The sequence below is a fragment of the Acanthochromis polyacanthus genome, chromosome 3 (assembly GCF_021347895.1).
Source record: "Acanthochromis polyacanthus isolate Apoly-LR-REF ecotype Palm Island chromosome 3, KAUST_Apoly_ChrSc, whole genome shotgun sequence".
Taxonomy (NCBI): domain Eukaryota; kingdom Metazoa; phylum Chordata; class Actinopteri; family Pomacentridae; genus Acanthochromis; species Acanthochromis polyacanthus.
In genome coordinates, this window is record NC_067115.1 from 3,563,256 (window position 1) to 3,578,795 (window position 15,540).

The 15,540-nt window shown below is 42.2% G+C and overlaps 1 protein-coding gene across 1 annotated transcript in view; it reads left to right on the forward strand.

The window, feature by feature from the left end:
- The first annotated feature begins 2,644 nt into the window (after positions 1–2,644).
- Positions 2,645–15,540, forward strand: part of LOC110962114 (voltage-dependent calcium channel gamma-2 subunit-like) — a 65,597-nt gene continuing 52,701 nt past the window's right edge. Inside the window, exon 1 of the mRNA XM_022210008.2 lies at positions 2,645–3,157. Coding sequence (XP_022065700.1) covers positions 2,947–3,157 — 211 coding nt within the window. The 5' untranslated portion in view covers positions 2,645–2,946. The remainder of the gene's footprint in view (positions 3,158–15,540) is intronic.

Consider the following 15,540-nt stretch of genomic DNA (forward strand, 5'->3'; position numbering starts at 1 on the left):
GTATTTAAATAGAGCTTAACTAATTTAGAGTGAGGCTACCTTTGAACCAACACAGATAGTTTGTGTTTTGACTGTGGAGCTACACGGCCTCATAGACCTCTCCAGCTCTTGTTGTTCTCTTATGTGTTTCTTTCTGCTGTTCTTTTCTCTGTCCTGTACCCTCACACAAACCAGTTAAGGCAGATGGCCACCCTTCCTGAGCCTGGTTCAGCTTGAGTTTCCTTCCTCTTGACTGGAAGTTTCTTCTCCCCACTGTTGCCAAAGTGCGGTTCAAAGAAACCTCTGGATCTGTTGAGTTTCTGCCTCTAAAATATATTTCAGTAAGGTCTTGATCTTACAAGCTTGATCTTATGTTTAAGTGCCTTGAGATGGCGTATGAATGTGTGAACTGGTGTTACAGAACTAAAACTAAATTGAATCAAAGCTTCGACTGTAGAGGATATATTGGCCGTTAAAATTAGAAATGTCTTCTTTAATAAATTGTAATATTTATACAAACTGGGAAATGAGCTATATAACTAGTGAGTTATTTAGGAGACTGCCTCTATAAGAATTAAGTATAAAATGTTATAATTAAGCCACTTTAGAGATTATTTTATTCATTTCAAGCTATTCTGTTTTCAATTGTTCATTTCATTACCAGACTGCAACTGCAATATGAGTAGATTTGTGCTTCTGACTGTTTTATTCTTATTTTATTGACTTTTTAATGCGTATTTTATTACCATTGCGGTTTTATATATATAAATCAGGCCTATTAATGCTGCCTCTGTGTTGAAGTGTTTTGCCGGTAAAGTTGCCTTGAGGGACTCTAAAGAAAATGATTTGACAAACAAGTTGATTGGGCTTTTTTCATCTTGAAGCCAGATAGTTTTTTTGTTTCAAGAATGAAACGCAGAGATTTAGATTCGTTAGGTGAACTGACTTGAAAAAGACATTTTTTGCAGTGCGCTTGTTTTTGCGTAAAGTGCTGCTGCTGCGCACGGAACATCTCTCTCTCTCTCTCTTCCTCGCTCTCTTCCTCGCTCTCTGGCTGTGTCGATTTTTTTCATCCTCTGCTCCTAACCATCATCCACCCCCTCCTCCTCCTCTCCTCTCTCCACTTCTATCTCAGCTCTGCGAAGAAGAAAAACGAGGAAACCAAGGATTGGTGTGTTGCTCGACTTGAAATTTTCTCATTTTTGCGCACATAGCCCCATAACGCCTGACAGCCTCGCCAAAATCGCTGCTTTTTTGATGATTTCTGATCATTTTTATGTGATGACAGTAAACGGCTGTGCGTGTCTGAGCGCTCGTTGTCCTCCGGTTGGCCGTGATATAACAGTCTAGGATCGTTTGGATGCAGGAGGAAGACGCTCTGACGCTCCGGGAAGCTTCGTCCATCCCTCCGTGTCCTCCTCGTTCCTGCGACCGGCTGCATGACCGGTGATGCTCGGCCTCTCCGCCTGGATGCGCCCCTCTCTCCGCGGTGTGCCGTCGGTACCGCTGCCCGTATCCCCCTATAGCAGATTTCCACTGTTGCCGGAGAAAGGTCTAGGGACCACATATGGAAACTGGGGATCAGAATTTTAGGAAAAAGGAAAACTAAGCAGGCTGTCGTTTGATTTTCATAACTTAATATATTTTCTCCTCCTCTTGGCTTAATTTTTATTCTTCTTATTGTTATTATTCTTATTATTATTTGGAGAGGGGGGGTTGATCGTCCCTGGTTGGTTTATTTTCCATCATCTCTTAAGGAATGGCTAGTTTTCATGGCAGTCATGGTACCGGCTGATATTTGCCATTATTTATCATTCTGTCCTTGCTTTTGGGGAAGCGCTTGACTGTGCTGGTTTGAATCTGTTCTTTCATTTCTTTCGGCACATCCGGTCCTGATTTTTCCTCAACATATTCTGGGCCCTGCCTGCCTGTCTGTCTTGCCTGTCTCCCATCACCCTCTTCCCACAGAATACATGTGATAGCCTGATTTTTCAGAAATGCCTGAGATGAACCTCCATAATTCACTGATCCACTGGGTTACATCAAGATAGTCAGCTCTCATCACTGAATTGTGTCATCATCTGTTGGAGGTCTCTGGTTTTGTTTCTATTGGGGGCTATTTTAAAGAAATCAGGCCGCCAACTGTGTTAGTCTTAACCACACTCCACCCCCACCCCCGTGTTTCTTCATCCCTTTTCAGTATGAATTAATTCACACTGCGTGCATGCGGCTGCTCGTCCATGTACAGGTGTGTGAAAGTTTAAGTCTGTGAGCGAGTGTGTGTCTGTGTGTGAGCAGGAGGATGACAGTGTAGGCTGTATGTGGCAGCCAATGTGAGGGGAAAAAGCGCTACATACACATCATTCCATACACCGTTGAAGCTGTGAGGATTGTAATACATGTTACTGCTTTAGTCGGCTCAGAAAGCCAAAACCAGGCCTGAAACAGCCACGGAGAAGCCGAGCGAAATCCTCCATCTTCTCATTATCTCGGCCTTTTTCAGAGTTTGACGTTTAGAGGCCTTCCAACTCAACAAAGTAGGCCTAGATCCCAGACCAGGTCTCTTGTGGGCTCTGCTAGAAGCCTGTGTTTTTAGGTCAACATTTTTTTTTTCCAGAGCAGGACAACTTACTGCCATTTGAGGACTAGAATTTAGGCAGCTGAGGGTTCTGTCGTCACCGCCAAAGTCTGTTTGACCCATCTGTTGGGCCAAACAGACGCAAAGCCACCTCAAATCCTCGACCTTATCTTAATTTTCACCTGTTTGCTGCCCCCACCAAAAACCAACCATACGATTTCCCCCGAGCTCCCCTAATTCCCCCGCCCCCCCAGCGGCCCCCCGCTACCGTCGTCCGCCCGACGCCGCCCACCCCCGTTTTCCGAGCTGGCGTGGCGACGCAAACTCACAAATATTTACTTCCTATACATCAAGAGGAAAGGGGGCCCCCTTTCGTGGAATGCGGCAACATGGGCGTGTTTGACCGCGGAGTTCAGATGCTGCTGACCACGGTGGGGGCCTTCGCCGCCTTCAGCCTCATGACCATCGCCGTAGGGACAGACTACTGGCTGTACTCACGCGGCGTCTGCAAGATCAAGAGCACCAACGAGAACGAGACCAGCAAGAAGAACGAGGAGGTGATGACGCACTCGGGCCTCTGGAGGACCTGCTGCCTGGAAGGTGAGCCGGAGATGCTGAAGAAGCCATACATACATGCAGAGATACACCAACACCACCCCGTTCAGGCACACAAGTGGATCGATGCCGACATGCCCACACACACATTCACACAGTCCTGCATTTGCACTCACATGCCTACACATACGCTCGCATGCCCACACGATTCTGTATGTACTCTGCTCTCTGCATCCATTTCCACACATTCAACGTTCACACGATCTCACATGGACACTGTCTATCTATCCATCCATCTGTCTATCCATCTATCTATCTACTTAGTCCTTTCCTGCAACTTGTGACATCTTCTGTTTTCCTGTGTCGAAACAAATGCAGCTTCTTCCTGAAAGATCATTTGGCTGACACGTCCAGCTGGGTTCATGCTGTCCTCTTGGTTCTGTCGTGGCCAGAGTGTGCAGAATGGTCTTTTAATTGTCCCAGCAGAGAGCAGCTCGGCCCACTTAGCAAACTGCCACACCAGACTACATGGGAGCACACATGGTCCAGCCAGGTGTACAGCCAACTCTAATGGCCACCAGTCCTGCTATAAGTGCATAATTGCTGCCATTTACACTCTGTCTGAATAAAATCAAGCTAAAAATATAAATAAATAAATTCACAAGGTTGTCTTGCCCTCCTCGCTACACTAGCTTCGAGGTGCTGAACTAAAGTGGAGGAAATGAGGAACAAAATCCACAATCCTTTTTCCATAGCTTAAGCTTTGGTAAAAGTGGTGTGAAGCTTCAGTAGTATGATTTTGTCAGTTCAAGAGTTTATTTTACCGTGTTTTCAGTGAAAATTTCGTCTTTTATGCAGGTAGTCGATTGTGTGCTTGTGTTGTTCTTGGTTCCAGTAATATAGTATAGTATAGTATAATAATGTCAGTATATACAAACACAAAACTAAGTTCTTACTCACAGTCTGGTCAGAATCTGGCTGTTGATCATACGAAATTTGTCGAATGTTGGTATGGGTTTTAACATGGAATGCTGGATATGGATTTTGTCCCTACTTTCTGATAGAGAATGGACATAGATCCAGTATAAAGGGAAAAAAGAACACTCATTTCATATACATATACTTGCGTAGTGAGTGTAAAATAAAGATGAAGTTCAAAAAACTCAAAAAGGATGAGCAAGTAAACTTGAATCCTGATTGCACCACATGCAACCTCCGTCAGGCTGAAGACAAATCACTGGGCTCATACCAAGTAATTCAAACGCTTTCGAGTTTTGGACATTTCTGGACAGTTGCATCACTGCGACTGGAAAAAAAAAACCCTGCTATTCTTGTGTGCTAGGGAGCTGAGATGGACAGAACTGCTTTAAACGGTATAAACGTGTCTTTGAAAATAAATGAGAGGGCAAATAGCAGTTGTTCAGAGAGAGATGAAAGCATGTGTGACCTGCATTGCGAGTTTATTTGTGGTCAAAGGAAAATTGCAAAATGTCTCTTTATGTGTGAAAGCATATTTATCGTATGCACGCATATACTCAAACACGCGGTGCATATACATAATTCTGCTTCAGTCACAGAGTACCAGACTGCAGATTCACCTGGTTCACAGGACAAAGCCATGTGCTGATGACACAGACTCGGTGCATTTGTAGGATTTCGCCTGTGACTGACTTGGTGATCCTTCTGTCTGAGTGAGATTGCCACAGCCCTAGCTGCTATTTTCGCTCTATATATCTCCCATATAGCGGTTTCTGATTGTCGTTTTGGGACTTGTATTGTGAATGACTGGAAATTAGCGTCTTAGCAGTGCTTATGATGCAGAATGACATGTTGCTGAGTTGGATTTTTTTCTCTGTAGTGTGATGTGTGTCATAATAAGCACCTGCCTATTACTCATGTGCTGTGTGTGTGTGTGTGTTTGTATGTGGTGTGGATGTTGTGACGTGATTCTCCCTGATTGTGACCTCACGTTGTCACATTGGTCGAGCCACGTAGCCCGATCCTATCACACACCTTGTTGTTCATCTTCACAAGGCCTCAACGTATCATTAAGAGCTATTAGAAGGCCAGTCACCTTAAAGCTTCCACATCAGTAATGCAAAAGCATGTAAGTGAAAAAAAATAGGGAAAACCCCACAGTCTTTACATCAGATCTAACATTACTGACAAACTGGAATTCAAATAAAGCACAACTCCTGCATAATTATGACAAAAATGCAGTTTGATTACCATCTTATCTTTGCCAGGGATCCTGCCATTTGACTTTATGACACAAAATTCTGATCTCATGGCCTAAATTAAGCCACTTCGTTAAAGTTTAAAACACCTTTTCCTCCATTTTAATCTTTGCAGGATCATACAGGTGCTTTTCTATACACTTATCACAGCCCATCATGAGGCAGGTAAAAGTAAACCCTTATGTCAGACAAACAGCTGTTTCCAAAGAAATTACAACAGAACATTCACTGACATTACTTTATTTGCTCTACATTTATTTGCTTAGCTAAGTTCAGTTTTCACATAAGCCCACTGCTGCTGAACAGATTGACACATTTAAGTGGTGTGCTTCTTCCCTTTTCCCTGCAAAATCTGTTTATTGCAAATGACGTCTGATTATTTAAACTTGTTTATCCTAGCATATGCAGCTTTTGTACTACAATATTTTGTTCTTACCAAGTGTGCACCGGTTGGATGAAAAGTTACATCATATAGGCTTTCATGTCTTTTTTTTACCAGCTTTCACAGCATGTCTTGGTTCTATGTGATGCAGGTTACTGCAGCTTTTGAGAAGGACTAGACAAACGAAATACATTAGAACTGGTTACACTTGTCTCCATCAGTTTCAAAATTGATTTAGCTTATTTATGTTTGTCAAGCTTTCTGTTGCCCCTGGCTACATTTTAACATATTGACCCTGTATGGGGTGAAAAGGTGCTTTGTGCGGACATTGTAATGTCTTAGTCATTCCCTTATGCAAGTCTAAGGTAAAGAAAGAAGAAAAAAGGTTCCTTTTCTTTTCAAAAATCAAAAAATAATAAAGTGTGACACATACTTAGACTTTTTTAGAGATGAATCCATTCGGGTAGATAACCTCTACCTAAAACCATATCTACAAGATGTAGTGCCTTTTCATATGAGTTAAACAAGGGCTACAAATGTAAAGAAGCTTCTATAATATGTGATGACCTCTACACACAGTGGAGGTAATAGCAAAAGGCAAGAAGCAGGACATTAGCCTGGCAGTAGGACCTACACGCTGATACATTTCATCATCTGCAGGCACAACTGCAGCAAGAAAAGTAGCCAACAAAGTAGCAGAACTCAAACTAACAGAAATAAATGATTGCTAATGCAAGGTTGTTCATAGATACGTGTCTTATCTGAAAAGTTTTGCTAAACACTGGCTATGCAGCCTCTGGAAGAATCAAGTTCCATCTGATCAGGCTGCCAGCACCGAGGAGCTAACGCCAGCTGTATGCAACCTGTGCAAAAGGGCTGTGAATAGGAGGCAACTGCTGGGTGTCAGCCTCACTCACCCACTTTAGTTTTTCTCATCGACAGAAAACAGGGATTTACTCCTATTGTGCACTTTGTGGTAGTGTTCTTTTCACCTGGCAGCATGAACCACTCTTATCAACGATAACACACAAACAGAAAGCAACTTGTTTCATATCACTGTTTCTGTCTTCTCCTTTGGATTGGCTCATTTCGTGCAGGTGTGATAAACGCTAGCAGTGATCAGCCATGTGTCTACGTTATGTAATCTTTTTTAAGAACAGGTCACGCAAATACATGTATTGCTACTTTCAGTGGTTGGTAGCCGGTCGAGGGACAAAATGTGTTTATCTCGAAGACAGAAAACATTAAAATCTTGGCAGATATCGCAAAATTGTGTCAGATCACCAACACATTTGTCGATGTGAATGCAGCCACGCCAACTCACTCCATGTGATATGCTTATTTTCCTTGCTAAGTGGCTTTACTTTTCACACTCTAAGCTTGCTCGGTGTCCTTGGCACCAGAGACTTGAAATGGTTAAGAGCAGGGAGGAATCTGAGAGAGATTCGGCTTGCTCCGTGTGCTTCGCCTTCAGAGCTACAGTTGCTTTATAGCTGTGTGGTGCAGAGAAAAGAATCAGAGGGAGGAAGAGGAAATTTGGGAGGTGTTGAGAAAGAGGGGAAAAAAAGAACAAGAGAGAGAAAGAGCAGGCAGGCCTGGTTTGCTGTCACACCCCCTCAGGCATCCTGTGCTATCTTTAACACACAGGCCCACGTTCTATCTAACCTATCTTGCCCCTGCTTTTAACATAATACGTCACGGTGTATGATTTTATTTTAATGCTTGGAACATGATGTGCACGATTTGCACATACTCGTGAGTGTCGTCAGAGTGACACGTTACAAAACAGCAAAGTTCACATGTGGGACTTTCTCGTCGGGCCTTCAGCTCTGTATTGCAGATCTGATTATGTGCTCTGCTTTAATGCTCAGGCCTGTACACACATGTGAGAGTGTCTGTGTGTGTGTGTGAAGCGGGCTGTCTCCGAATTGGAGTGCATTACGGCGATGACATTAATTATGCTAATAGCCAACAGCTCCAGTAGCTTTGCCGTGCTGATCGTCAACAGAGCCTCTCCACACTACCTCTTTATCGAAAGCTCCAGCTAGCGATATGCCAGGATATGGAGTAACTCATTACATGGAATCAGATTACAAAAATAATCTGCTGTTACAAAAGAAAAATGCAGACCACCTCTTTATCTAAAGCTCCGGTAAGTGGTTCAGTGGGCGGGGAGCACAAATGACATGTAATCTGGTTACTGAAGTAATCTGATGGGAAGAACAAAAAAAATCATACGATCTCTCATATCAAGCACCAGTCAGACCACTGTTGCAGCAAAACTGCATGTTATCTGATTGCAACAAAACCACCCACTGCTGCTTATCGCACGCTTCATGACTGGATATGTGGAACTTGGAATTATGATTACAAGCAGATTTGGTCAAAAATCACCTGATTATGCACGATCTGGGATCAGTGGGCTCCCAGACAAGAGAAAACTACACACAGACAAATTAAAGGACGTTTTTTAAAGTTATTTTTTGGCCTTTTGTTGATAACTAAGTAGAGAGGCAGACGGGAAAGTAGGGAGAACCTGCAGTAAAGGGCCATGAGCTGGAATCGAACCCAGGCTACCACGTCCGGGACTAAAGCCTCTGTTCATGGGTCACCTGCTGTTTGAGCTATCTGGGTGTCCAATTAAGTTGATTCTGTTCAATTTATAGCCTGCACTTGCACTGGTATAAACTGTTCGAGTGGTTCGTGCAACAGTTTTCCATGCACAAAATTTGACTAAAACAGAATACAATACCCAGTCTGAGACACAGAGCTTTAAATAAACCTCTAAACATATCTTTCCCCTGTGGTCACTAGCTTAGGTCAGAAGAAAGTTTACTTAAGTGGAACACAAGTCAGAAGTAACTAAGAACCACTGGAATGCTGCAGATCTGTGAGACTTTGCTCTCCTATAGTAACTTATAGAAGTAATTTTAAAGAAGGCAAAGGTCAAAGCCATAGTCCTTAAATAAATATGCTAAAATGCATAGCATGCTATTTATGATGGCTTACAGAGGAATGCTGGGTAAGGAAATAAGGGCCATTGTTCTGCCTCTGCACTGAGGCTTGCAAACAGTCAGCATCCAGCAGCGCTCTGTGGGCGTGCTGCTGTTGATACTGTAATAGAAGTGACTGACAGGTCAAGGCAGCTGTCAAACCTCAGCCGTCAATGCGCCGCAGCCACCCAACTCTTGGAAGTTCTCCTCAACAAAGCAATGAAACCTGTATGAAATTATTTTTAGCTTCTTAACTTATTCAAAGAGAAATACTGTTTTTTTCCCATAATAATTTTTGGCCTTGAAAAAGTCTAAACACACCGATTTTGCTACTGTCAGGAGGCACTGACAGGCGCTGTTGTTCCTTCTGCCGTGTTCTTTGGAAAATACCCCTAGAATAGAAATGCACTGTTGCTTTGACAAACATGCCATTTAACTTTAGGTGCTCTGCTTTTTTTTTTTTTTTTTTTACTAGCGGACATCGTAAGACTTTATAACTCGGTTTATCTTGAACTGATTTGAGTAAATTTGCGACATCTCTCCAACTGTTCATTTTTTCAGACATCATTACAGCAGTGCAGCAACTTGGAACTTATTTAGCTTTCTCATTGATGAAAAACTGAAAGGAAATAAAAGCAGAAATCCTCATTCTTTGCATTTCCCTAAATATTCAAATAGTGCCTACAAAGCTGCCTTTCCCAAATGTAGACCCAGTCTGGTAACCACTGACACCTACAGAGCAGCTACTTTAATGTTACAATGTTTAAAGTGTTATAGGGATACATACAAAGACTGGATAGGAAGAGTATGTTCGGCGTCTCTCTTTGTGTCCTAACTTTTCACACTTGCAGTATTATATCTGCTCTTAGTGGCATGCGCTTGTATAACAGTACCCAAAGTCCCGTCTCAGCCACCTGATATCAGCCATCACACGTCTCCTCGGACCCCACACTCTTCCATCCAGCAGCTATCGAGTCTGCTCCAGTTGGATTCACTCAGTGTGCCTGTCATCCTGGACGGATGGCCCCGTGTCGGTGGTCCAGCTGTGGAGGCTGGCTCCGGAGATCCAGCCTGTCGCGGACTTCCATGATGGATCTTGCCCCAGGACAGTCTCTCGTTCCTAGGCACAGACCGGAGCTGCCCTGGGGGCCCCAGCCTTGACAGGTGGAGCTCAGCAGGCTCTAAATGCTGCTATTAATCTCCATCACGGCGGGTTTGAGAGCGAGCGAGGTGTGTGTGACAGGAGATATGTTTCTGGGAATGAGGTGTGAGTGTCTGAGAGTGTACTCTGTGTATGTGTTTGTAGCGCCATTCAATTTTAGCTTTCATCACACTCAAAATCATTTTGCTACTGAAGATATCTGAACCCTTTGAACCTTTAAAAACCTCACCATCCTTAATAATTTCCATCTTGCAGTACTAGCCCAGAATGTCAAAACACAGGGTCCTATGTGTTGTGATGTATTATGTATGACTTGCAAGTTTATGCATGTATATGCCTGTACTCGTCATGTTGGGATCAAACCCTGTTAAAGACCCCCTCCAATGAAATCCCTTTTTTTTCCCCTTGTTAACACATCCATACAGTGTTTTTTTTTTAATGTACTGGAAGACATATCATGCCATGGCTGAGCATTTCCACCTTGAAGCTGCATTACAACGTGACAATCAAAAAAAACACAGATTTGTACATAAAACCTAAGAAACCAGTCCTGTCATCTTGCAGGGTGAGACTTTCTGCATCAGAGGAGAAGAAAAAATGTTCTGAAAAGCTGCAAAAGGAGAAATTTTGAGCTTTTAACATCGGCAACACATTATTAGTGGTTTGATGATATGATCAAGCCTGAAAGCTGAAGAGCAATACATAAAATACATTACCATTCTGATGCATCGACTTAGACGAGACACTTCATTCTTCTTCAGAATCAGTTTATAGTTCAAACATCTATGGCTGACTTTCTCCAATAATACAATTTGTCATTGTGTAGTGCTGAGTAGTTTTACACAGTTTGAGCAGAGTAGAGAGTGAGCAGACATGCTTGAGATGCAGGTCAGCAGTGGTGGAAACGGAAGCAATGGCAAATTTGCACATGATGAGGGGTTCACTCATCGGGTTTAGTTAGGTTTCAGTTTACACGACATTATTGGTTCAGTCTTGGTTTTATTTGTTTTTCCTTTCATGCTAAGTTAAAGGAAAACTGTGGCATTGTTTAAAAGTCAGGCAGCTTGGAAGTCAAGCAGTTGACCTTTTAGGCAAGAACTTTCAAACCTTGTGCAGGTTTGGGGAAAAAATGGAATTAAATGAATAGAAATCACCATTTTGTCCTCAGTGTGTGTGTTTATTTGCATACATGTGTGAGGATCCATTACATGGCATCTGGTATGTTGCCACCATGTACACACTTGTACCCACTTGTACAGTGTATGTGGGATAAATGTTACTATACATACATATATAAGTAATAACACCTACAACTCTGGACCACGCTGGCTTTTCTCAGTATTGTGACACCGCTAAGCTGTGTGTTTACTGTATGTATTGTCCCTGTGAAGTCAAGTATTTACCTTCCAGGAGAGCTATGAGTGACGTCAGGCTTATTCAAATACTCCCACCATGTCAGTAGTTTTTTTTTCTTGTGATTCTATCTTTCTGATGAAATCTAAGTAATACAGCATTGTATAAAAAAACATTTAACCCCGCACTGTGGACAAAATATGAAGAATGGTTTGCAAAAGAATAGTTTAATTCTCATCTCATATCTATTCATAAACTGATTTAGGTGAAAAATTTACTTTCAGACTATCATTTTTTTTGTTTAATATAGGTATACAATTTACACACAATTGACCTTAGAAAGTGAATCCTAATGTTGTACGTATTCCTCCCTTCCTAAATTTCTGTAAATCTGTAGCAGTAGCACAATGCTGGGTGTTTTTACTGGCCTCATTTCTCCCAATGTAAATACAATATCAAACACTATCTCCTTTGATTTTCAGATCTATTTGTAGATTTATGGTTACTTTTTTCACAATATTGTGTATTTTATTTTGAAATTCTGTTGAGAATATTGTATTTTTTAACTCTAATGATAAATGCATAGTAAAATAACATAAAAATGCATATGTATCAGAAAACGTATTGCTGCATGATTTCATGTAGTGAACATCAATTTAATCATTCATATTTTTTAATAGGTATGTTTTTACAGTATGCCTCACTCAATCCCCTGCTAACCTTCTCCTCATTAACTAATTAATGCAGTCGTTCCACCGTCTATTTGTGGCAGCTCTCCTTGTCCTCTTTCACGGCATTGTCGGGTATCTGTGGCCACATGACACTGCGTAACTATGGCGATGCAGCGGTCTGCTGGCAGCACAAGGCCGCCTGTCAAACAGGCATCATGGCCTCTCAATCAAACGGGCTGTTTACGAGCTCTCACACACCACCTGGGACTGACACACACTCCGCTCCGCACCATGGGAGGGCCATCAATCACACATGCACACATAAAACACATTTACATGCAGAAACATGCACAGATACACAGGTGTAGTCAAGACACAAGGACATGCAAGCATTTACAATGTGGTTAATATACAAGGTGAGATTCATACTAATGATCTGTTAGCCAACATATGCGTGGGTGATTGTTGTGTTGTCGTTATGTTTGTATGATTAGATGGAGGTCTAGTAAAAATGTGTTATCATGCTCTGGTAATAAACTCAACAAAGCCTGAAGATAGGTGCTTTCTAGTCAACCACTGAACCTAATTCAGCCAATAAAGGAACATTTTGGTATTTTATTTCTCTTTTCTTGGCTTGTTTGTTTCTGTGGATCTTTTTCTACTTTTCTACAGCAGCAGGCTACACTTCTGTATATACTGTATCTTTTCATTATTCAAACATGTGCATTTACATTAAACATACTTCAAAATACAGTTCTGAAGTAGGCCAGTATACAAAGTAATAGCTACCACTGAGTACAATGAGGTGATGACTGATTTAGTAGCCAGTGTTCTCAAAGGTGTAAAAAATAAAAATTCCGTAGGGCAGGAATTATATTCACATAGTCCACTATTTTTTAGATTCTCCACGTTTAAATTTGACAACTCTTTCTTTTGTTACTCCTATTCAATTTGTATAATTTCATAGTGTAAATCTTGTAACGTACACGCCGAGCGCAGGGTATCAAAAGCCTCCAGTGTTAATCTTAAAATTGCTTTTGAAAGCTGCAGCAGTGTGTCCGGTGGTGTGTTTGTTCTGCTGCAGATGCTGAAGTGTTTCACTAACAGGGTTATGCAACAGGACAGAGCTGTTAGCAGTCTGTGGTGTGACAGGAGGCAAGTGTGCCAGAGCGCTGTAGTATGTGCAGCGCTAGCCACTGACTGTCCTGCATCCAGGATGACTCGAGTGGAAGCCAGTGGAGAAAACGCTGCTCACAATTCAAAAACTGTGGGAGCTGTTTTACAAAGTAAGTTCCTGAATAAATATGAGGCCACAAATAGGCCATGTTATAAACTAGAGCAGTGGCTACCAAACAGAGGTTTGGCCACATGAGGGACTGGACAGTGATTATAGGAAATCTCTTATTGTGCTGGAAGATTTTTTTTTTAATAAAATGCTGCATAGTTTTCCTCTGTATGCTAATAGGAGAAGAGAAAAAAAAACACCCCTCAATTGTTCATCCCCTACAGATAAAGGCAAACTATGACTGCTTCACCTTATTATAAACATCTTATAGTGAACTGTATATAAAGATCTGCATTTTACAGTCCAGTAAACCATGTGCTGTGTTTTAAATGCTTCTGAGAATTTATCCAGATTACAGAACTTCTAGAGCTGGAAAGATATTTTTTTTAAAGCGTTTTCCTTTTGTGACATTGTTGCTTTTATTAGACTGTCAAGTGAGGAGGTAGACAAGAAACATGGGCAAGAGAGGACACGAGTCCTCAGCTGGAACCAACCTGAGGACAGTGCAGTAGGTTGGTATGTGCTGTAACCATCTGACTGCTGAGGCACTTTCACTGAGGAATATGCAACAGAATTTCTCCTTCAGCATTAAAGATGTTCAATTAAAGACCAAAAGGCAACATTTTTGACTAGTAAAATCATAGTTCTGCACACATCCTCTGGCAAAATGTAGCTGGAACAGGTGCTTTTCATTTTGAGGATAGCAAATTTCAGAGTGCAAGAGGGGGCTGGAGCACTCTGCTTAATTCAGTCGTTCATTGTGCAAGCAGACGAATGTTTTAACACTGCTTTGTCTTTATCAGAGTCAAACATTTCTGACTCTCTAATTCTCTTTTCATAGCCAGTCGAGTGTTTTATATGTACTTCTGAAACCTGGAACATTTGAGCTGTGATGACTAAATCCTCTGATTTCTAAAATTGATTCTGTCATTTTAAAAAAAGCACTTTTTTTCTTGTTGGACATAACGGGTTCTAATCACTTGAAGACAGTGGTGCCATCCGACTGCATATATTACCAGCCGACAAAGTATGTTGAAGGCAAATTCATGCTTTCCACATGTCCATGTCGACAAGGGTATATGTGATGGATATTTCATCATTTGAGAGGGGTGGGGTCTGCACAGACTGGACATACACGGAGATTCGCCATCATTCACACTTTTATAATTTAACATAAAAAAGTTGAAGTCATCACTGCTGGACTTCCTTCACTCTCACTTTCCTCTTTGCTAGTCCTACGGGAGGTGCTTTGGTTTGTAAATGCTTGTCATTCCCAAACACGTTGAAACATTCTAAATTCTCCAGAAGTCTTGTGCTACGTTTCACATCACATTGACTCAGCAGTCCAATCTTAAGCTTGCTCAGTTATCCCACAGACATCATACAGTTGCACTCAGTTTTTCAGAAACTTCCAAGGAGTGCTGTATGTTTTTCTTTGCTCAGTGTGAGGGCCTATACAGCAGACAGACGCATACCTACTGTAGTAAGAACAGAGCAACATGCACATGCACTGCTTCCAAAGTCTGCACCAGTCATGCAGAAACCATGAACTGGCATTAAATAGTCCTGTATTACAAGCAAAAACTTGCTACGACTAAGCATGTCATGTGCCGGGCTTCGCTCTAGAGTCATGCATCGTACAGTAGCAACAGTACGTCACGTTCTTTGTTTTACAGTATAGTAGGTTGAGCGCAGTGTAGCAGAGAGCTGTTGGCACCTCCACACAGTCTGTTTAACGCCTGGTGGGAGAGGTGCTGACAGGCCGACTGCTCCCTAATCCTACAGACATCAGGAGCCAAAGGGAATGACCAGGGAGCTCAGTGTGTCTTTGTGTATGTGTGGGCAGGAGCGATATGTATGAAGAGGCTGCACAGATGCACTCCAGAGCTGTCGTAATCATCCTTTAAGTCACATTTGCTGAATGTGTGTGCAGTCACATAGACATACAGAAGAAGGAATGCACACACAGAACATGTTTCTGGGGTCTACTTATTGCTGATCGGCAGATGAATGTCATCAGAGCGTGAGACTCCGCCCACCATCACTCACAGCAGAGCGACAGATTCACCGAGCTGCTCTGAGAGTGAACGCAGGGTAAAGCCGCAATGGAGTTTGTGTTAGTAGTAACATACGGCCACACTGATGGAGTAACAATGCTGTCATCTGTAAGCCACATGACTCATAAACATAGTGCCTGTGTGTATGTGTGTGTGTGTGTGTGTGTGTGTGTGTGTGTGTGCGCTCTCAGTCCCACTTGCCTGTAGAGTGTACAATACATTAACCCATTGATTATCCGATGAGCATGAGAGGGGGAGTAAAACAAGCATACCCCGACACACACAATA